Source organism: Rousettus aegyptiacus, unplaced genomic scaffold (assembly GCF_014176215.1).
Source record: "Rousettus aegyptiacus isolate mRouAeg1 unplaced genomic scaffold, mRouAeg1.p scaffold_m13_p_14, whole genome shotgun sequence".
NCBI classification, from domain to species: domain Eukaryota; kingdom Metazoa; phylum Chordata; class Mammalia; order Chiroptera; family Pteropodidae; genus Rousettus; species Rousettus aegyptiacus.
Window position 1 is genome coordinate 7,809,684 of NW_023416289.1, and position 16,333 is coordinate 7,826,016.

General features: G+C 42.6%; 1 protein-coding gene across 7 annotated transcripts in view; it reads left to right on the plus strand.

The window, feature by feature from the left end:
* Positions 1–16,333, plus strand: part of RSPRY1 (ring finger and SPRY domain containing 1) — a 39,089-nt gene that overhangs the window by 20,556 nt on the left and 2,200 nt on the right. For all 7 annotated transcript variants that reach the window (XM_016128485.2, XM_016128483.2, XM_016128484.2 and 4 more), the window contains 8 exons: positions 113–179; positions 587–718; positions 1,912–2,027; positions 2,964–3,107; positions 7,375–7,486; positions 9,542–9,644; positions 9,968–10,120; positions 14,335–14,439. In XM_016128485.2, coding sequence (XP_015983971.1) covers positions 113–179; positions 587–718; positions 1,912–2,027; positions 2,964–3,107; positions 7,375–7,486; positions 9,542–9,644; positions 9,968–10,120; positions 14,335–14,439 — 932 coding nt within the window. The remainder of the gene's footprint in view (positions 1–112; positions 180–586; positions 719–1,911; positions 2,028–2,963; positions 3,108–7,374; positions 7,487–9,541; positions 9,645–9,967; positions 10,121–14,334; positions 14,440–16,333) is intronic.

Consider the following 16,333-nt stretch of genomic DNA (forward strand, 5'->3'; position numbering starts at 1 on the left):
CAACAAAAACCTAGCACATGTATTGGGTAAGAAGAGGAAGTTGATAACTTGCCGCCTCTGCAGGGGAATGATGTTTTTGTTTTTTGTTTTTTTATCTTTTGTTGTCTTTCAGAAGTTACAGTCCCACCCCACAGTCATGCTTTTTGCACTTATCGCACTGGAAAAGTTTGCACAGACAAGTAGGTATAGTGACTTCTTGCACTAATGATCTTATGTATCGGTTGTTAAAAATCTTATTTTTCTTAGTTACCGGAGGAGTTTACGCTTTGAACCCCATCAGACATGCATACATTCTGTTTTTGTCTGTGTAGACAACTCAAGGCCAGTGAGATGTAACAGGGACAAAGGCAAGAGTTTGCTCACCTAAGAATCAAAACTCGATGACAGTGATTATCCACTTTTTATAGCTAAAAATTTAGTGATAAGGTTTCCACTATCTAGAAAATATCAGAGCTCTTGGGCTTTGTCCTTATTCTAGTTTCCAAGTTCTCCAAGTGCTTCTCCTCACTCCTTCCCACCACTAATCTGCCCAGCAAAGCATCCTTCTCTTTCATGGTTAATTCAAGGTTTATGTCTCTCCAAACAGGTGAAAATAAATTGACTATCTCTGAATCCAGTATTAGTGACCGGCTTGTCATGTTGGAGTCCTGGGCTGACGATCCTGATTATCTGAAACGTCAAGTTGGTTTCTGTGCCCAGTGGAGCTTAGACAATCTCTGTACGTAGGATTCGTCCTTTATTAAAATGCCAATTTACATTCCCAAACCCATTTCTTCCATAGGATCACTGGTCAGTTTGTAATAGTGAGTGAGTCTTTCCTTATAAGGTCCTCTACTGGTAGATTGACTGTATTCTAGCAGAAAAGCCTTCTAGAGACCCTTCAAGAATTACATGCAATGCTTCTCATTCCAGCATTCTCTTATTCAAAAGCTTTTACTGGCTTCCTATTTCCTGCGGCATTGAGGCCATTGATTGGATGGCAGGCGCTGTCTAATCAGCTCTTCCCAACACAAACTATCCTCATTGTCCTACGAGCAGGTCCCGAGCATTCCTACCTCCGGGCCTGGTCCCCTCAGTTGGAATTCCCTCTTTTTACTCTTCTCCATGTCCCAACTTTGCTTTTCAAAACTCAAATCATGTCTTGCCTACACAGCAAGGGTCGCTCCTGACATTTTCCTTTCTCTCCTCCTAGGGCCACTAGAACTAAAACCATACTGCCATGCTATCGTACCTCCGCATCTGTAGTTAGCACTGTGCTAAAGCTCAGGTTGACCTGTAACCCCCTGCTCCCGCTGCCACATGTGGGGAGTGGCTTAGGGCACAGCCCGTGTAGTGCCAGTTTAAGAATAATTCTGAAAAAGTACGGTTCAGATTTTGTTGCATGCATAATATAAGCAGACATCTTTTTATTGTGTTTTATTGCGATATTGCTTTATGGCGCTTTGGAGATGCTGCATATTTTACAAATTAAAGATAGATAAGGCCTTTTACCAGCAAAAAGATTATGACTCACTAAAGAATCAGATGATGGATAGTATTTTTTAGCAATAAAGTATTTTTTAATTAAGGCATGTACATTGGTTTTTTTAGACATAATACTGTTGTACGCGTAATAGACTACAATATAGTGTGAGCATAACTTTAAAATGCACTGGGAAACCATAAAAGCCGCTTCGCTGAGGTGGTCTGGAACCAAACCAACCGCATCTCCGAGGTCTGCCTGTAACGAAAGCATGAACGTCGCACTGCCTGGTTAGTCTCATGGGAGTGCAGCAGCACAGCCAGAGTCAGAGCCTCCCAGCTGTGCCGTGTAGGAGCGTCTCCACTCTAACGAGGACGGCAGCTGGTCGTGACACTAGCGTTGTTTCATAGCAGCCTGTCTCAGAAACATGACCACTTTTTCTTTTGCAGTTTTAAAAGAAGGTAGGCAGCTCACCTATGAGAAAGTGGACTTGAACAGCATTAGGGCCATGCTGAATAGCAACGATGTCAGCGAGTACCTGAAGATCTCACCGCATGGCTTGGAGGTAAAGCTGCTTCTACAGGTGGTCTGTTGGGAGTGAGTGGGGGATCTTGTTCTCATTTTCATGCCCTGGTTCTGAACAAAAGCAATTTCTTACAGAGATGGAATCTTATTTCATGTCTAAATGTGGTTAGAGGCGGGAGAGAGGGTACGCGGGGTGTTATTTACTCTTATATCCCACGTAATGCTGGACACACAGGAAGCACGATGATATTTACTGATTTTTTGGTTTACATATGTCTGTTTTTAAGCTCCGCCATTTTTTTCAGCTAAAGGTACAGAGACTAGTGTTTCTAAAAGAGACCCTTTTTTTTTTAAGCCCTTCATAGCCAGTTGTATTCAGTCTAGCGCTTCCCCTCCTCCCCGTATCTTGGAAATGCTGCTGGTTTTGTGGTGAAGGTTGATGAGAGAGCTGCGTATGTGCAGGAAGGTACCACAAGGCACTAGACATGTCAAGATTAAAGAGCTGTTTGAAGAAGGGCTGCAGACAGCTCTTTGATCTTCCATATTGCCAAATGCCTGATGTAGTTTTCTGCTTTCAGTTATTTTTAGGGGCCGCATCGTATACCCCTCAATATCCTTGTCTCGCTCCATCATAACAAGTACAAGTTAAGGCAATGTTTATGTATTTGTAAAAGGCTCTAGTCTGAGAGCAAAGCTCTGTAAGTATTTAAAAATGAAGCCAGTAGCCTTCACTGATTCTTACGGCAGCCATCTTCGAGGTCTTCCAATCCTGTTAGAACTCCCTTGAAATAAAACTATAAAATAGAGTGTGCTTCATCCATTTTCGCCCTTCTTTCACTGAGGGTGCACAGGGAAGGAGACAGTAGTCCAGCAGAGGCTGTAACAAGGACAAATCCAACCAGCCTTCCGAGCTGCCCGTTACTTTGGTGGTCGTCAGGCACTGATGGTGGACTCTCACGCCCTTTGGTTTTGCCAGGCTCGCTGTGATGCCTCCTCTTTTGAAAGTGTGCGTTGCACCTTCTGTGTGGACGCTGGGGTGTGGTACTACGAAGTCACAGTGGTCACTTCTGGCGTCATGCAGATCGGCTGGGCCACACGAGACAGCAAGTTTCTCAATCACGTGAGTACTCTGGAGAACTGGGCCAACGAGGTCAGGGCGGTTTGTGGGCGAGTGCGAGGACGGCACTTATTTTTCACATGGATTTACATACTAATCATTTCTTGGGCTGAACCACATGGTGCCATATCCCTAACAGTGGCTTGCTAATCTGATTCAGACCTAGAAAACACAAGTGAAATTGCCCCTCAGCCTTTTTCCCCTCGAGTCTTAAGTACACATTAATTTTCCACTTTGAGGTTGGATGTGTCCTTTGTCTTTGAAGGCTCTGCTCCAGCCCCAGCCACGTCTTTGGCTCAGCTCTTATTTTGAAGCCAGTGATCATTTTTACCTCACATTTAAGCTTTAAGAGCTTTGCAGGAATTCTCTTCCTTTAATTAAATATGAAATGTGGGCTTGACTCCTCTTGCTTGATTTTCCCCTTATGATTAGTAGTAACATTTGTTTTCAGTATCTAGTATCTTCTGTTACAGAAAGCGGTAATATAGAAGGGAAGATAAATCCACTAGAGAAAGCAGGATTGGGCTACCACTACTTGAATATGAGAGATTGGAGCTCCTCCCTTTCCTCCAGGTGTTGATTTCTAATGCCTGGCTCAGCTGACTTTCTTCTGTTGTTCAGATTATAAGCTATTGAGAATTAATCCAGTTTTGATCAGGACTATTTTGTGGACATATGATTTATTTTTACCCTTTGGGCTGGGAAAAGCCCCTTAGATTATTTTGTTAACCTAAATAAGTTTCCCATCCCATATGTAAGGTCCTAGGATGGATTTTCGAAGTGATCCAACAAAATCAAACTAAATTTCCTTGCCATAAGTATAGTTTCGGAAGAGCCCTTTCAGAAAGACTGTATAGCATCTCGGAATTGTTCATGGCATTTTACTCAGCTCCCTGCTGGAGAGAGGTAAATTGGAGGAAGAAGGCTGGTAGAGAGGTCAGGTCTGGCTCCTGTCCATGGTGGAGGGCCTTCTAGTCAACCCAGCATCAATTAAAAGTTGGAATCGCGGGGCTTTATTGTGGCTCCATATGGTCTGAAGTAAGCGTGTCTGGAGAACAATGCCAGTTGGTCTCTTAGTTCCCAACATGCGCACTGATTTAAAGCAGATAGTACCAATTACACTCACAGCCTGCCCCCAAATGACATCTTAAAGATGATTTTTTAGGACTTAAAATTTCCAGATCACCTTCATTTCATAGTCTATCATCTGATTCTCACAACCATTTTTATTGTCATAATTTGCATTTCACCGATGAGTAAACTGAGACAGAGTAGGACCTAAAGAAACTAGCACAAAAAGTCAGTCACTTTCTATTCTACAATAGTTGTTTTCTTTGTATTTGAACGTGGTGAGAATCTGAGAGAACTAGTTGATCTCATAACAGAAAGATTGTTCCAGAATTAGAAGAAACATAGATTCCTCTGGTAAGGAAGCCTTGATCTAAAGTTTGTCTCCCTTGATTTGGCAGCAGTAAGTCTAGGTGTGTGTATCTGAGACTGAATTTTTTTAAAGCACCAAAAATCACCAATGAAGCTAGCTCATTTTATCTGGTGGATGAAGATTAGTTCTGCCATGTAGTTGCAGGAACTTTAGCTCTTCAAATTAAGAGGCTTAACATACTACTACTTTACCCTCTAAATTGCTTGATACTTGATAGATCGTTAATGTCTTTCTTTAAAAAACAAAAAAACATTTTTCCCTGATCCAAGTCAACTGGCCAATTCCCTGTTAGAAATTGGTAAAATCTAATGTATCTTTTCTCAGATGTAGGGTTTTAACGATGTTGCCATACTTAGAACTTTGCTTCAAATAGACATTGTTCTATGATTCAGAACCGTTTTGTCTGTACAGACAGGGTGTGGTTTTATGGAATAAGTCATTGCTAGGATACACCCAGTTTCTAAAGATTCGAAATCTGTCCATAGAGCCTCTTATTTTCTCTCTTACCACTTAGCCTTCAGTTTTCAAAGGATGATCAAAGCATTGGGCTTGGAGATAGAGCATTAAAATTAGAAGCTTGAGGATAGTTGTTCAGGTCACCCACAGAACAGTTTGTTGTGTTGTATATTTTTACAGGGGTTTGGGAGTGACGAGTCTCCAAGGGTGCATTTCGACTTGTCTAAAATATCTTTTGCCTTTTCATGAACATCTACCATGTGACAGACTTTTCACACACTCATCTCTAATCATTTTGAAAGTTTGGGAAGGTGGCATTCTCCCTATTAAAGATGAAGGAATCAGAGTAATTAATTTAGAAACTTACCCAAAGTCACCCAGCCTCCAGGTGCTGGAGAAAAATTCACACCATGGTCAGGATAGCCCGAGATCCTTCACCTGTTGAAGCCTCTTGCCTTAGATAAAATGACTCTTGTTAAGCAGAATAGGAATGACTTAGAAGCTTATCAGGGCCTCCCAGACTGTTGAGGGATTTGGGAACTAGACAGGCTCCAAGGCAGTGTCCAAGGCTAAGAGACAGGAATCACAGCTGCCAGTGTTTGGGGGGCCAGGACGCGAATACTGCTGCAAATCAGATCTAACCATCCCTCCACGTGGGGTCACTCACTCCACCAGGTATCTCATGCGAGGGTCCAGTTGGCCAAGCCTAGGTCACAGCTTACCCCTCTACCTCCAGAGCAGGACACTGTACCTTCATTACATTCCCTATAACAGAAAAGGGTTGAGGTGCTGGACAGCAGAAAAAAGGATGCTGTTTACCACATGTAGAAGGATTCAAAATATTCCCCAAATGACAAGCTATGAATAAACTTTCGTCGTTATTAGTAATGTTTCCATCATTAAAATATACATGACCGGAAACAGGCAGCTCAAGCTAACACCCTGTTCTCTCGTTTATCTGTCTCAGCCAAGGGAAACCATAGGTTTTGTCCTGCTGGGAATGTTTTCAGGTTGAAGGAGAGTGTAGTACACCTAGATTGCTCTCTGAGCTGTGAACTCAAAGTGCATCTCTGCTTGGCATAGGTACCTACCTCTTAGCCCATGGAAGTTTATCTGTAGTTAAAATGATTAGTTTCCCCTTTGTCCCACAATGCCACTCTGTTGTGAAATTCATCTAGGCATAGAAGACTTTGCATGGTAAAGTGTGCTCTTAACAACTTTTGGTGGCTAGTAATCTAGAAATTTCTTTCAAGTGTTCCTTGGAGGACTTTATAGGACATTAGAAAGTTCAATAGAAGTAATTGCTTGCCTTTTGCCTATGCCCTGACACCCATAAAATAAAAACTAGTTTTTTACTTCTTCAGGCTTTGAAAGGGGTAGATAGCAAGGTATTCTTTCTGGAAGACTAGTGAGTTTCTTCTCGGCCTAAAGGCAATTAGATGCAAGTTCATTTAACTCTTAAATAGTCCAAATAGTGCATTCAGAACAACTAAGTCAGAAGCTTCAATTTGGAGAATTCTCATCCAAATTCAGTATATTACAGGTCAAGAATTTAATATATTGTAGCCCAAGTAGTCAGAAATATGTTAAAGCCTTTTTTCAGTCTATTTCCTCACTGCATTTATCCTGTAGAATAAGCAGACCATCACCAGGACCTGAGATCTTACTTGGATTTGACCCACATTTTTAATTCCTTTCTCCATTAGAATCTTTCACCCTTGACCCTTAAAGATAGCCGTTGTCTGATTTGCATGCTTCTTGTGTTTTATTTATAATTTTTAATTCTTATTTTTATAAGCACTCAAAACAATGTCTTAAGATTCCATCCATCCTTTTATTTTAACAATAAAATAATTGTGAGATAATTATAAGGCAGTAAGTAATAAGCTGTCAAGGACCTGTACGTTGCTGAAATGGAGCTGATCTCAAAATAGCTATTAGCCAATCGTCCACTGTAGCCTTTCTCTTGCCTCCAGTTTTGAAATCTGTGAGCATGTGGGTGCTTTGAAGTCTACTGCATGCAGCAGTGAAGTGGAAAGCTCACAGTCTTAGGCAAGCTGGTCGACCTCTCTGAGCCTTTATTTCCTCTTAAAATGGAATGTAATGCCGCTAGCCTCAAGGTGGTTGGTGAGAATTAAATGAAGTAACAAATGTGAAAGTTGGTAAATATTTGTTGGTAAAGGCATCATCTGCTCACTTGGAACTAGGCCTCTAAGTCGGAATTTTGACATCTTCCAAAAACCATAGGCTCTCCCTTCATCCGGAAAGCTTAGACTTCTAGCCACCCAGTTGATCGTTAAAAAAGACACACTCTCTTTTCCTAGAACACAGCAGGTCTTGCTAACCAAGCTCTTGGGCTCTGTCTCCCTCCAGGAAGGCTATGGCATTGGGGACGATGAATACTCCTGTGCATACGATGGCTGCCGGCAGCTAATTTGGTACAATGCTAGAAGTAAGCCTCATCTACACCCATGCTGGAAAGAAGGTATTCATTCCTCTCCGTCAGAATTTATTGACTAAGTTAAGACATTAGGTTATTATGAAGCATCTATTATGTTAGGTCTTAAAATGTTTAAATGGAAGTATATGAAATATGAAAAGGATTAGCCTTTGTATCCCCTGCCATGGATGTGAATGGTATTCTCCTGGTAAATTCACCTCTAGTGGAGCTCTTCCTTCAGCAAAAGCATCTCAGAATATAAAATTCTTAATTTAGTGGGAAGTGATCATCTTAAGGTTAATGTGAATTCTCATTTCCTCTCTGGGTATATGTTTTGAATCAAAGCAGCCATGGAGATTTTGAAGGTAATGAAATTGTAATGCCGGTTAAATGGGGATGTTTTCAGAGACCACATAGCTGTGGAGTAGGCACTATTCAGTGGCCACTTGGGCACCTCTAGAGCAGTTTTTAAGGATAACTTGAGCTCTTTCAGCCTCACACACATCTGCCCAGCCGTCATTCTTCAGGCATCAGGCTCAGGATGCTATAGGGGGCACAGGCTACCGGAACTCTCAGTCGTGGCTCTTGGATTTCTAGCAACAGCATGATCTTTCTCTCCCCGTTCAGTTTTTGTTCCACCCAGTTTGCAGTATCTAAGGCTCGAGACCCATGAAAACATTTATTAATGAAAGATTCAAGCAGCAAAGTTAGAGCCACACAGTTGGTTTATTAAACACAGACCAAAGGATTCAAGGTTGTTGAGTCCTTTTAGCCCCAGTTAATTACAGCGCAAACAGGCCTTTCCTGCCGAGGCACCATTGCACCGGAAGATGGTATTCTCGGGGCCTCCTGGTGTCCCCCCCCCCAACCCCATTCTGAAGACATAGAGTCATATGTAGGGAATGGGGTCTCTGGAAAGATTGTATTCCCAGCATCGGAGCTAGGTAAGGGATAGAGTCCAGCTCCTTCTCCAAGCCTTCTCTCCGCTTCTTGCCGCCATCAGCATCATAGATGTAACTGGATTTTCAGGCACGCCAGGGGAGCAGGGCTTGACCCCTGCTGCGCGGGCGCAGCTCCGCTTAAGTAACTAAACTGATAGTGTGGGGAAGGAGAAAACCTTAAGAGCCAGCTCAAGCCCTCATTTTAATGGCTTACAGGTTCTTAAAGGAACATGAAACTCCGTTTAACAGAGCATAAGATAGACGCTCTGTCTGTAAAGACTGTCTAGTGTGGCTTCTTAATAATTTTTAAAAAGATTACTGAAGTAATATATTTATTATAAAAATTGGAAAATAGGGGAAAAAGCAAAATGAAACTAAAATCCCTTATAATTATTCCATCCAGAGATTTCTTTTTTAAAAACACTTAAAATTTGATATATATATTTTTTGTTGTTGCACTTAATATGCCTTAAACGGCTTTCCGGGTTATTAAATAACATTATTTTAATATTTTTTCAATTTATTATTATATAATTGTACTATATTAATCTATGCCTCAAGTTAGATAATTATATTTTTGCCTTTTTAAATTATTACTATAAAAGAAAAATTATAAGCCATGCTGGGTTTTCTCAGGGTAAATGCTTAGTAGTGAAACTTATCTGGCAAGGGGGATAAAGGATTTCATTTTTGAAATTCCTTTGCTATAAATCACTGTGTAATTTCATGTGTTTAACAGTTTAAAAAGCAAAAATTTTATGAGTGAAGATGAATCCTTTTTTTAAACATGATTTTGGGCAATTGTTATCCTAGGGAGTTTTAAATCTCTAGAGCGGCAAAGAAGCACTTAGCTTTGATCTTACCATATTTCATTGATCCCAAAATGCCCATTTTTTTCACAGTTTTAGCATCTTCAGAATTGGGATGTCTCGTATAATGGATGGCCTGTCATAGATTAATTGGCAGCATTTTCTTTTTAATGGTTCATATGATACTGGTATGTAGGGGTCAGATCAGTTGCAGAAGAAGCAAGAAAGTTGAATATGTTGAATCCAGAGCTACAGTACAGACTCAATACAGTGACATCAGAACTGAGACACTTAGCAGAATCCTGGTCACACACACCAGTATCCTAACAGTGCTTCACTTTATCCTGTAGGAGATACGGTGGGATTTCTCTTAGACTTGAATGAAAAGCAAATGATCTTCTTTCTAAACGGCAACCAGCTGCCTCCTGAGAAGCAAGTCTTTTCATCTACTGTGTAAGTAGCTCTTCCTAGTCAAAACTTTTAGGAGATGCATGGAATGTACTTTACTCCAGAAAAAACTGTCCATTTATGTAGTCAGTTGTGATGAAAAATCACTTTATTTCAGGTAATTGGGGACCCATTTGATTGTACCTAAAGCTGTCCCAAAATTTGAACTAGGAAGCTGAGGGCAGGAGACTGGTTCACGGTCCTGTCAGGGTTGTGAACAACCTGTCACCCTTCCCTTCAGCTGGGGTGTGACCTATCCCGATTCTGGAAATGAGCTCTACTTTGTTTTTATGAGTTCTCTTGACCTCTGTACTCCTTTTTATCTGTAGATCTGGATTTTTTGCTGCAGCTAGTTTCATGTCATATCAACAATGTGAGTTCAATTTTGGAGCAAAACCATTCAAATATCCACCATCTATGAAATTTAGCACTTTTAATGATTACGCCTTCCTAACAGCTGAAGAGAAAATCATCTTGCCAAGGTAAGGAATCTGCCAGGCCATCTCCAGACTTCCACGTGTGTCCTGTGAGAAATTACAAGTTTCTAAGAGACTTTTCTCAGCTTTATACAAATAACTTTGAAAACCTGAGTAAAGTGGTGACTTCCTAGGAAATATAAATTACTGAACCACATCCCAGAAGAGATATAAACAAAATAATTATTATAAAATTAATTGAAAAGAAATTAGGAGCTGTGTTCCCAAAACACAGGTGGTCTCACAGGAGCTCACCACCAAACCTTTGAGTAGCAGGTAACTTCGTTGCTATTTAAAATGTTACAGAACCCAGAAAGAAAGAATACTCAAATAATTTTTACGAAATAAATAACATTGGTATAAAAATCAGACAGTATTACACATGAACATATACCAAAAAATCCCTGCAAACTTCGCTTAAATGTCAATGTAAAAATCCTAAATATTAGGAAATCAGATGCATCTTTTGACAGATGTGGGATTATTGAAACAGACTTCTTGTTGGGTTTAAGCCACGTGGCAAACATGCCCACGCTGTTCTCCAGCCATTAAGACGGGGATGCCATCTTGGATAAAATTTCACAGCCCTTATTTTCCAAAACTGATTGGCATTAGTCTCATAGGCTAAATGCCTGCTTTTCTTCCTCACGAGATGAACACAGTCTGTTCCGTAAGCTGGGAAAGACTCCAGCTGCTTCCTGGTAATTACTTCAAGTTGGAGCTTGTTTCACAATATGAGCCAAAGTTTATCATTTTCTACCAGAGCAGCTTCCTGGGCCTGTGTGGGGAAGGGTATTCCAGTTACTAATGCCACATTCGTTGTATGAGTGACAGTCTCTCTCAGTGGTGAAGGAGACCACACTGGTCAGGGTGGAGCCCGTGTTGGGCCATCATGCCCCTAAAAGTACTTATAAAATAAGTTCTAATCCTAGCTCCTGTTTCAGCTCAAAAAGCAGGTTTGTAAACAGCTTTGTGCTTCACCTTAGACTCAGTGTCTCAGGGCTCGAGAGTGCCTCTGAAGTTTCCAGCTAAACTAGAAAATGTCGCATAGTGACAGCAGCATTGCTTGCAGCAGCAGGACCTCCAGAATATCCCAGACAGAAGGACTGGCCACTTACATTCCAGCTCAGCGACCTGAGGTTCATTCCTAGAACTTCCCTTCACCTTGTCTTTGCTGCCTGACAGAGATTCTGGACTTTAATTCCTCCTGCGGAAAGTCTGAAGGGGCAGCTCTCGCATCTGCCACACCCCATCACCTTTTCATGCCGCCTGTCTTGTATGCGGCGTATAAATAAGTCCGCTTCTCACATACACCCAGAAGGGTGCAACCAATCCCCCAGAGAGTTCCCCTAGAGGCTGGCCTAGATTAAAACCGCTCCAGCGTGTAGTTAACCACCCCTGCAGAATTCGACTTTCCAAAAGTCAGATGGCCACAGGCATCAACTACCGGCAAGTCTCCTCTTCAGGGCAGCTGCTGGGTACTCCCTCGGTACCACGTCAGTTCAGCACCGAAAGTGCAGCCTGCCTTGAATAAAAACAGCAGAGTTACAGACTAGGCCAGTCCAGTGCTACACTAGACCATCGTCTCTGACAGTGACACCGCGACAGGAGTTGTCGGAGGCTAATCGAGTGTCCTCCTTAATGCCAACCTCCTGCTGGTACATACCGGTCACACTTAATCACGTTGTGGCATTAAGTGTTAACGTGCCCAAGATCGTTTTCTATGCCGTTAACATTTTCAGCTTGTGTTCCAAAAGCTGTATTCAGGGATACTTTTTACTCAGTGGCACAGCATTCCTTCCTGGCTTCAGGGTAGGGGACTGCGGCCCTTTACTACCTGGGATTTTGTAGATTGGTCTACCTCGTGTGTACTCTCTGTCTCTAATTCATCTCCTTTCATTCATTCTTTTTTCCTCTTAACCTTTATATGATGGCAAACTTCAAATACACGAAGAAAAAAAGAATAGTTCGGTGAAGTACCATGTACCCACCTCTCATCCGCGTGCGGCCACCTGCCTCTCCAGTCTTTCTTCATCTCTGTTAGTACCTGTATTATCGTTCCGGTTTCCCTGGCCGTAATCCTGGACTGCCCTTGACATCGCACTTTCTGTCATTCGCACATTCAATCGCTTTAGCAAATCATGCAGGCGTGTCTTCAAATGACATTCCAAATCCGGCTACTGCGTAGCATCTGTCACCATGGTGGAGGCCTCCATAATTTCCCACCTGGATTATTTTTGCCTGCCCTCTAGCTGGTCTCCCCGTTCCTGCTTTGACCCCCTTCGGTCTATGCAACACCGCCTCCATAATGATTCCGTTACAGTTTAAATCAGATCGTGTGCTTCTCTGGTCAGAATGCCTAGTGGCCTCCCATTTCACTTAAGGTAAAAGCTTAAATTCTCGCAGTGACCAACCATGTCCTACAGGATTCGTCCCCCCCTTTCCCTTACTTCTGTTACTTATCTCCTACCCTCTTCCATTTGTTCGTGCTTCTTTAGCCACTCTGGTCTCCTTACTGTTCCTAAAACATACTGTAGTTTTAAACTTTTAAACATTTAAAACACACCGAGGTCTATTGTAGCCTCAGGACCTTTGCACTTGCTGTTTCTGTAGCCGGAATGGTCCTCCTTGTGTTTTCCAACACCACCAAGCAATAATTCAATTCTGGCACTACCTACCTAGAGAGAGCATCAGATCCCACAGGTTAAGGGCTGTCATACAAGACTGCTCTTCTCCCCAACTTTAGATGCCAATCAGAAGTCTAGGTTGTTTGCTGTGCATCTGACCAACCAGCTGTAAATAGGAGGTTCCCACAGCCCCCTCCTCGTGACTGATCAATTTGCTAGAGCAGCTTATAGAACTCGGGAAAAGTTTACTTTATAGAATACTGGTTAATTGTAAAAAGGATATAACAGGAACAGCCACAGGAAAGAGATGTATGGGGCAGGTTATGGGAAAAGAGCTGTCTGCAGGCGGAGAGATACTTTACTAGTCCTCGCTTCTCTGCAGAATTGCTAGGGCTTGGAACAGCACCTGCCCCGTGGTGAGGGCTCAGTGTTTGAACAAATGCCCCCTGTTCCTCTTGCTCAAGCATCAGGGCTGTACCTTCAACAGTGTGGCTCTGCCGACTGCTTTTCCATTCCAAACTAAGTGGAAGTACAAGGCAAGGGTTCTACCCTGGGGTGTCTGGACCTCCAGGGAGTCTGCGATAGGCTATCATAACACTTTGAAATTGTATTAAAACGTGTATGTACATTTTTCTTGGAAAAGGCCCTAGGCTTTTCATCAAACTCAGAGATGTGTGGCTTAAAAGGTTAAAAATTTGGTAAAATAAAAAGCAGTGGACATAGAATTAAAAGATTTGAATTTGATTCCTGAATCTGTTTACTGTATGTGACCTTATGCAAATCATCTCCTTAAACTATTTGTACAAGGGGAATGACCATACCTCCTTATTCTAAAATAGAATCTAGTGATTTTGAATCTTTATAAGAGTGAAATGAGATGTGTGTGAAAACTACTGAACAAAACCTAAGGAATGTCGATGCAAGAACATCCAAACCTATACAAAAATTTTATAAGAGTTTATTAGAGTTAGAGCCAAACTGAGGACAAGCCTGGAAGATCTCGACAGATTGAGAACATGCTTGGGAGAATGGCAGTTTTGCAGGGGTTTTTTTTATGCATTTAGAATCAGAAGTAAGGAAGATACATGAAATTCATTGGTGGTAAATTAAAGAGGCCAGAATAAGCAAGGGGAGGGGGGGCGGATTTTCTAAGATTGGTGGGTACAGGACACTTAACATTTGACATTTACAGTAAGTAGAGATGGAATGTGGGCAACAGGATAACGAGGAGGAATTTCAGGTGCTCCTCCCAGTGCCTCCCAGGGGTTATGCCTCCTAGGGGTTTGGAAAAGATCATCTGGCATTTCAAAGGTGCATCATCCTAGATGCCTAAAGCAGGGGCGCTCAAGGCAAAGATTAACCTTTTACTAAGGGAGCTATAGGCCTGGGACAGGACTGCCCACCATGACCTGCCCAGTTAGGAATTTATGATCAGATCACCCTGCATGATTACTTTCCATCGCTGAGCTTGTCAGGCCTACTATGTGGTCTTTTTTCGTTCACAACCTTTTCAGAGCATTTTCAAAATTTTCTTACACGTCACTGCTCTAACAGACCCCGTTAATTTGTTGACAAACTGTGTTTTCTACTCAGGCACAGGCGTCTTGCTCTGTTGAAGCAAGTCAGCATCCGGGAAAACTGCTGCTCCCTGTGTTGCGATGAGGTAGCAGACACACAATTGAAGCCATGTGGACACAGGTAAGAGGGTTTGTTTGATTATTTCCTGTTTCGTACGTTACATCAGCCGAAGTTACATCCATCCCGTTCCTGAATTGCTTTAAAGTAGCTGTTCATCAAGGTGGGCTGAGTGAGAAATTAGACCTGCCACGTGGTGCATGGCTGCCTTCCAGAACGTGCCTGAAATAGAAACCGCTTTATATGGAATGCCTGTGCTTTCTTAGTATTATATTTTTAATAGTTTTCACGTCACAAAATGTAAAATATTTAATGCTATTTATGAGCTTCTTGGGAAATCTCTCTCTCAGTCTTAGACCTCCTCATATGCTCACCATCTACAGCCCTAACCACTGAGGAGGCAGAGCCTCCCTGCCACTTAACCAGACTTCAGTTGTGTGAGATGAACTCAGAGAGCAGCCTGGATGCTGTAGAACCGAGTGGCTAAACAGCGAGACGGGCGAGTGGGCCGGTCCCCGAGAAGGGCATCCCAGCTGGAGTTAGGCAAGGAGTTGGCGGCGTGCGGGCCCCGGCCTGGGCCAGGCGCGTGCTAATGTTCCAGGCCAGCTCTCTGTAATTCATCACAGTTTGTACCCTGCCTTGCTCTTATTTGTGACATAGCTTTAGCTACCAGGTCTCCTAGGGGTCCAGAGCTTAGAGTGATGCACGCCAGTTTGTCACCCCCAGGTATGGTTCAGCTTGGGCCCCTGGCTCTGCCCCTACTGGTCTGCTGTGTTTGGAAATGTCTCGTTATCTGATCGGCTGCTAGGGGAAGCGCATGCAGTGTCTCTCCTGTCGTCCTTAGCTGCACCAGGCTGTCCCGCTGTGGTTTAAGTCCTTGGTATCAGCTGCAGCCCAGAATTCCTCACTTTAGCCCCTCTGGAGGTTTTAGTTTGCAGGGCCTCACAGGCAGACACGGACTTTAAATGTCAGATATCTTGATGCCCGTGGGTCTCTGTTTCTGTAAGAATGGTAAGATCCCGAACAGCAGGATCTGGTCTGGCTCATCTTTGCGCTCTCTGACCCTTCGCGGTGGTTTTTGCACAGTCAGGGTTCGTGAATGAAGGCCGAAATCTAAAAACTTAGAGCCAGGTACCTTAAGGATGAGCAGTCTCCTTACTGCAAAAATCCAAAACGGGGTTGGAAGAGGAAATGAAAGAAAGTTAGCCCAACTTTCAGCAGCCACAACAACTTTAAAAAGGTGAGGGTAACGAAGGGAAGTCTGGAGAAACGAATGACACGAAGAAACCTCAAGAAGAGATGGGAATCTAATTCCTCTTCCCACAGAAGAAACCGAGCCGTTATCGAAGCTCCCTTTGCCCTCCTCCCCGAAAGCACTAAGCAGGTGGTTTCACAGGAATTCTTTCAAATATCTGCGGAATAGATAAGATTCTATTTAAATTTCCCCAGACCATAGAGAAAACAGGAGAACCACCATATTCTTTTTACAAAGCCTGAATGATAATCATACCAAAAGCTGATAAAGAAAACACCAAAAAAGGAAACTTAAGAATATAAATTTAAAAATCTCAGGTATTAATTAGCAAGTAGGACCCAGCAACACAACCTAAGGGCCAGGGCGGGTGCTTATCTCAGGAATGCGGGGACAGCACGATGTAGAGGCTCTATTAATGTAATTTACTCAAATAGGTCAAGAGGGAGAGGTATGAGGAATTACCACTTTCTCCAAAAATGCTGCAAAGGCGTTTGTTAAAATTCAGTATCCAGTCCTCATGGATGGAGGGAAGGAACATGTATAAAATAGGAATGTGTGGATACTTTCTTAACATTCTAAACACATATACATCTCAACCAGATGCTAGCATCTTTTTAATGTGACACATTGGAAGCATTCCAAGAGATGCCGTGGACAAGGCAAGGCTGCCAGCTGTCAGCACCGTGACTTGCATTATACAGC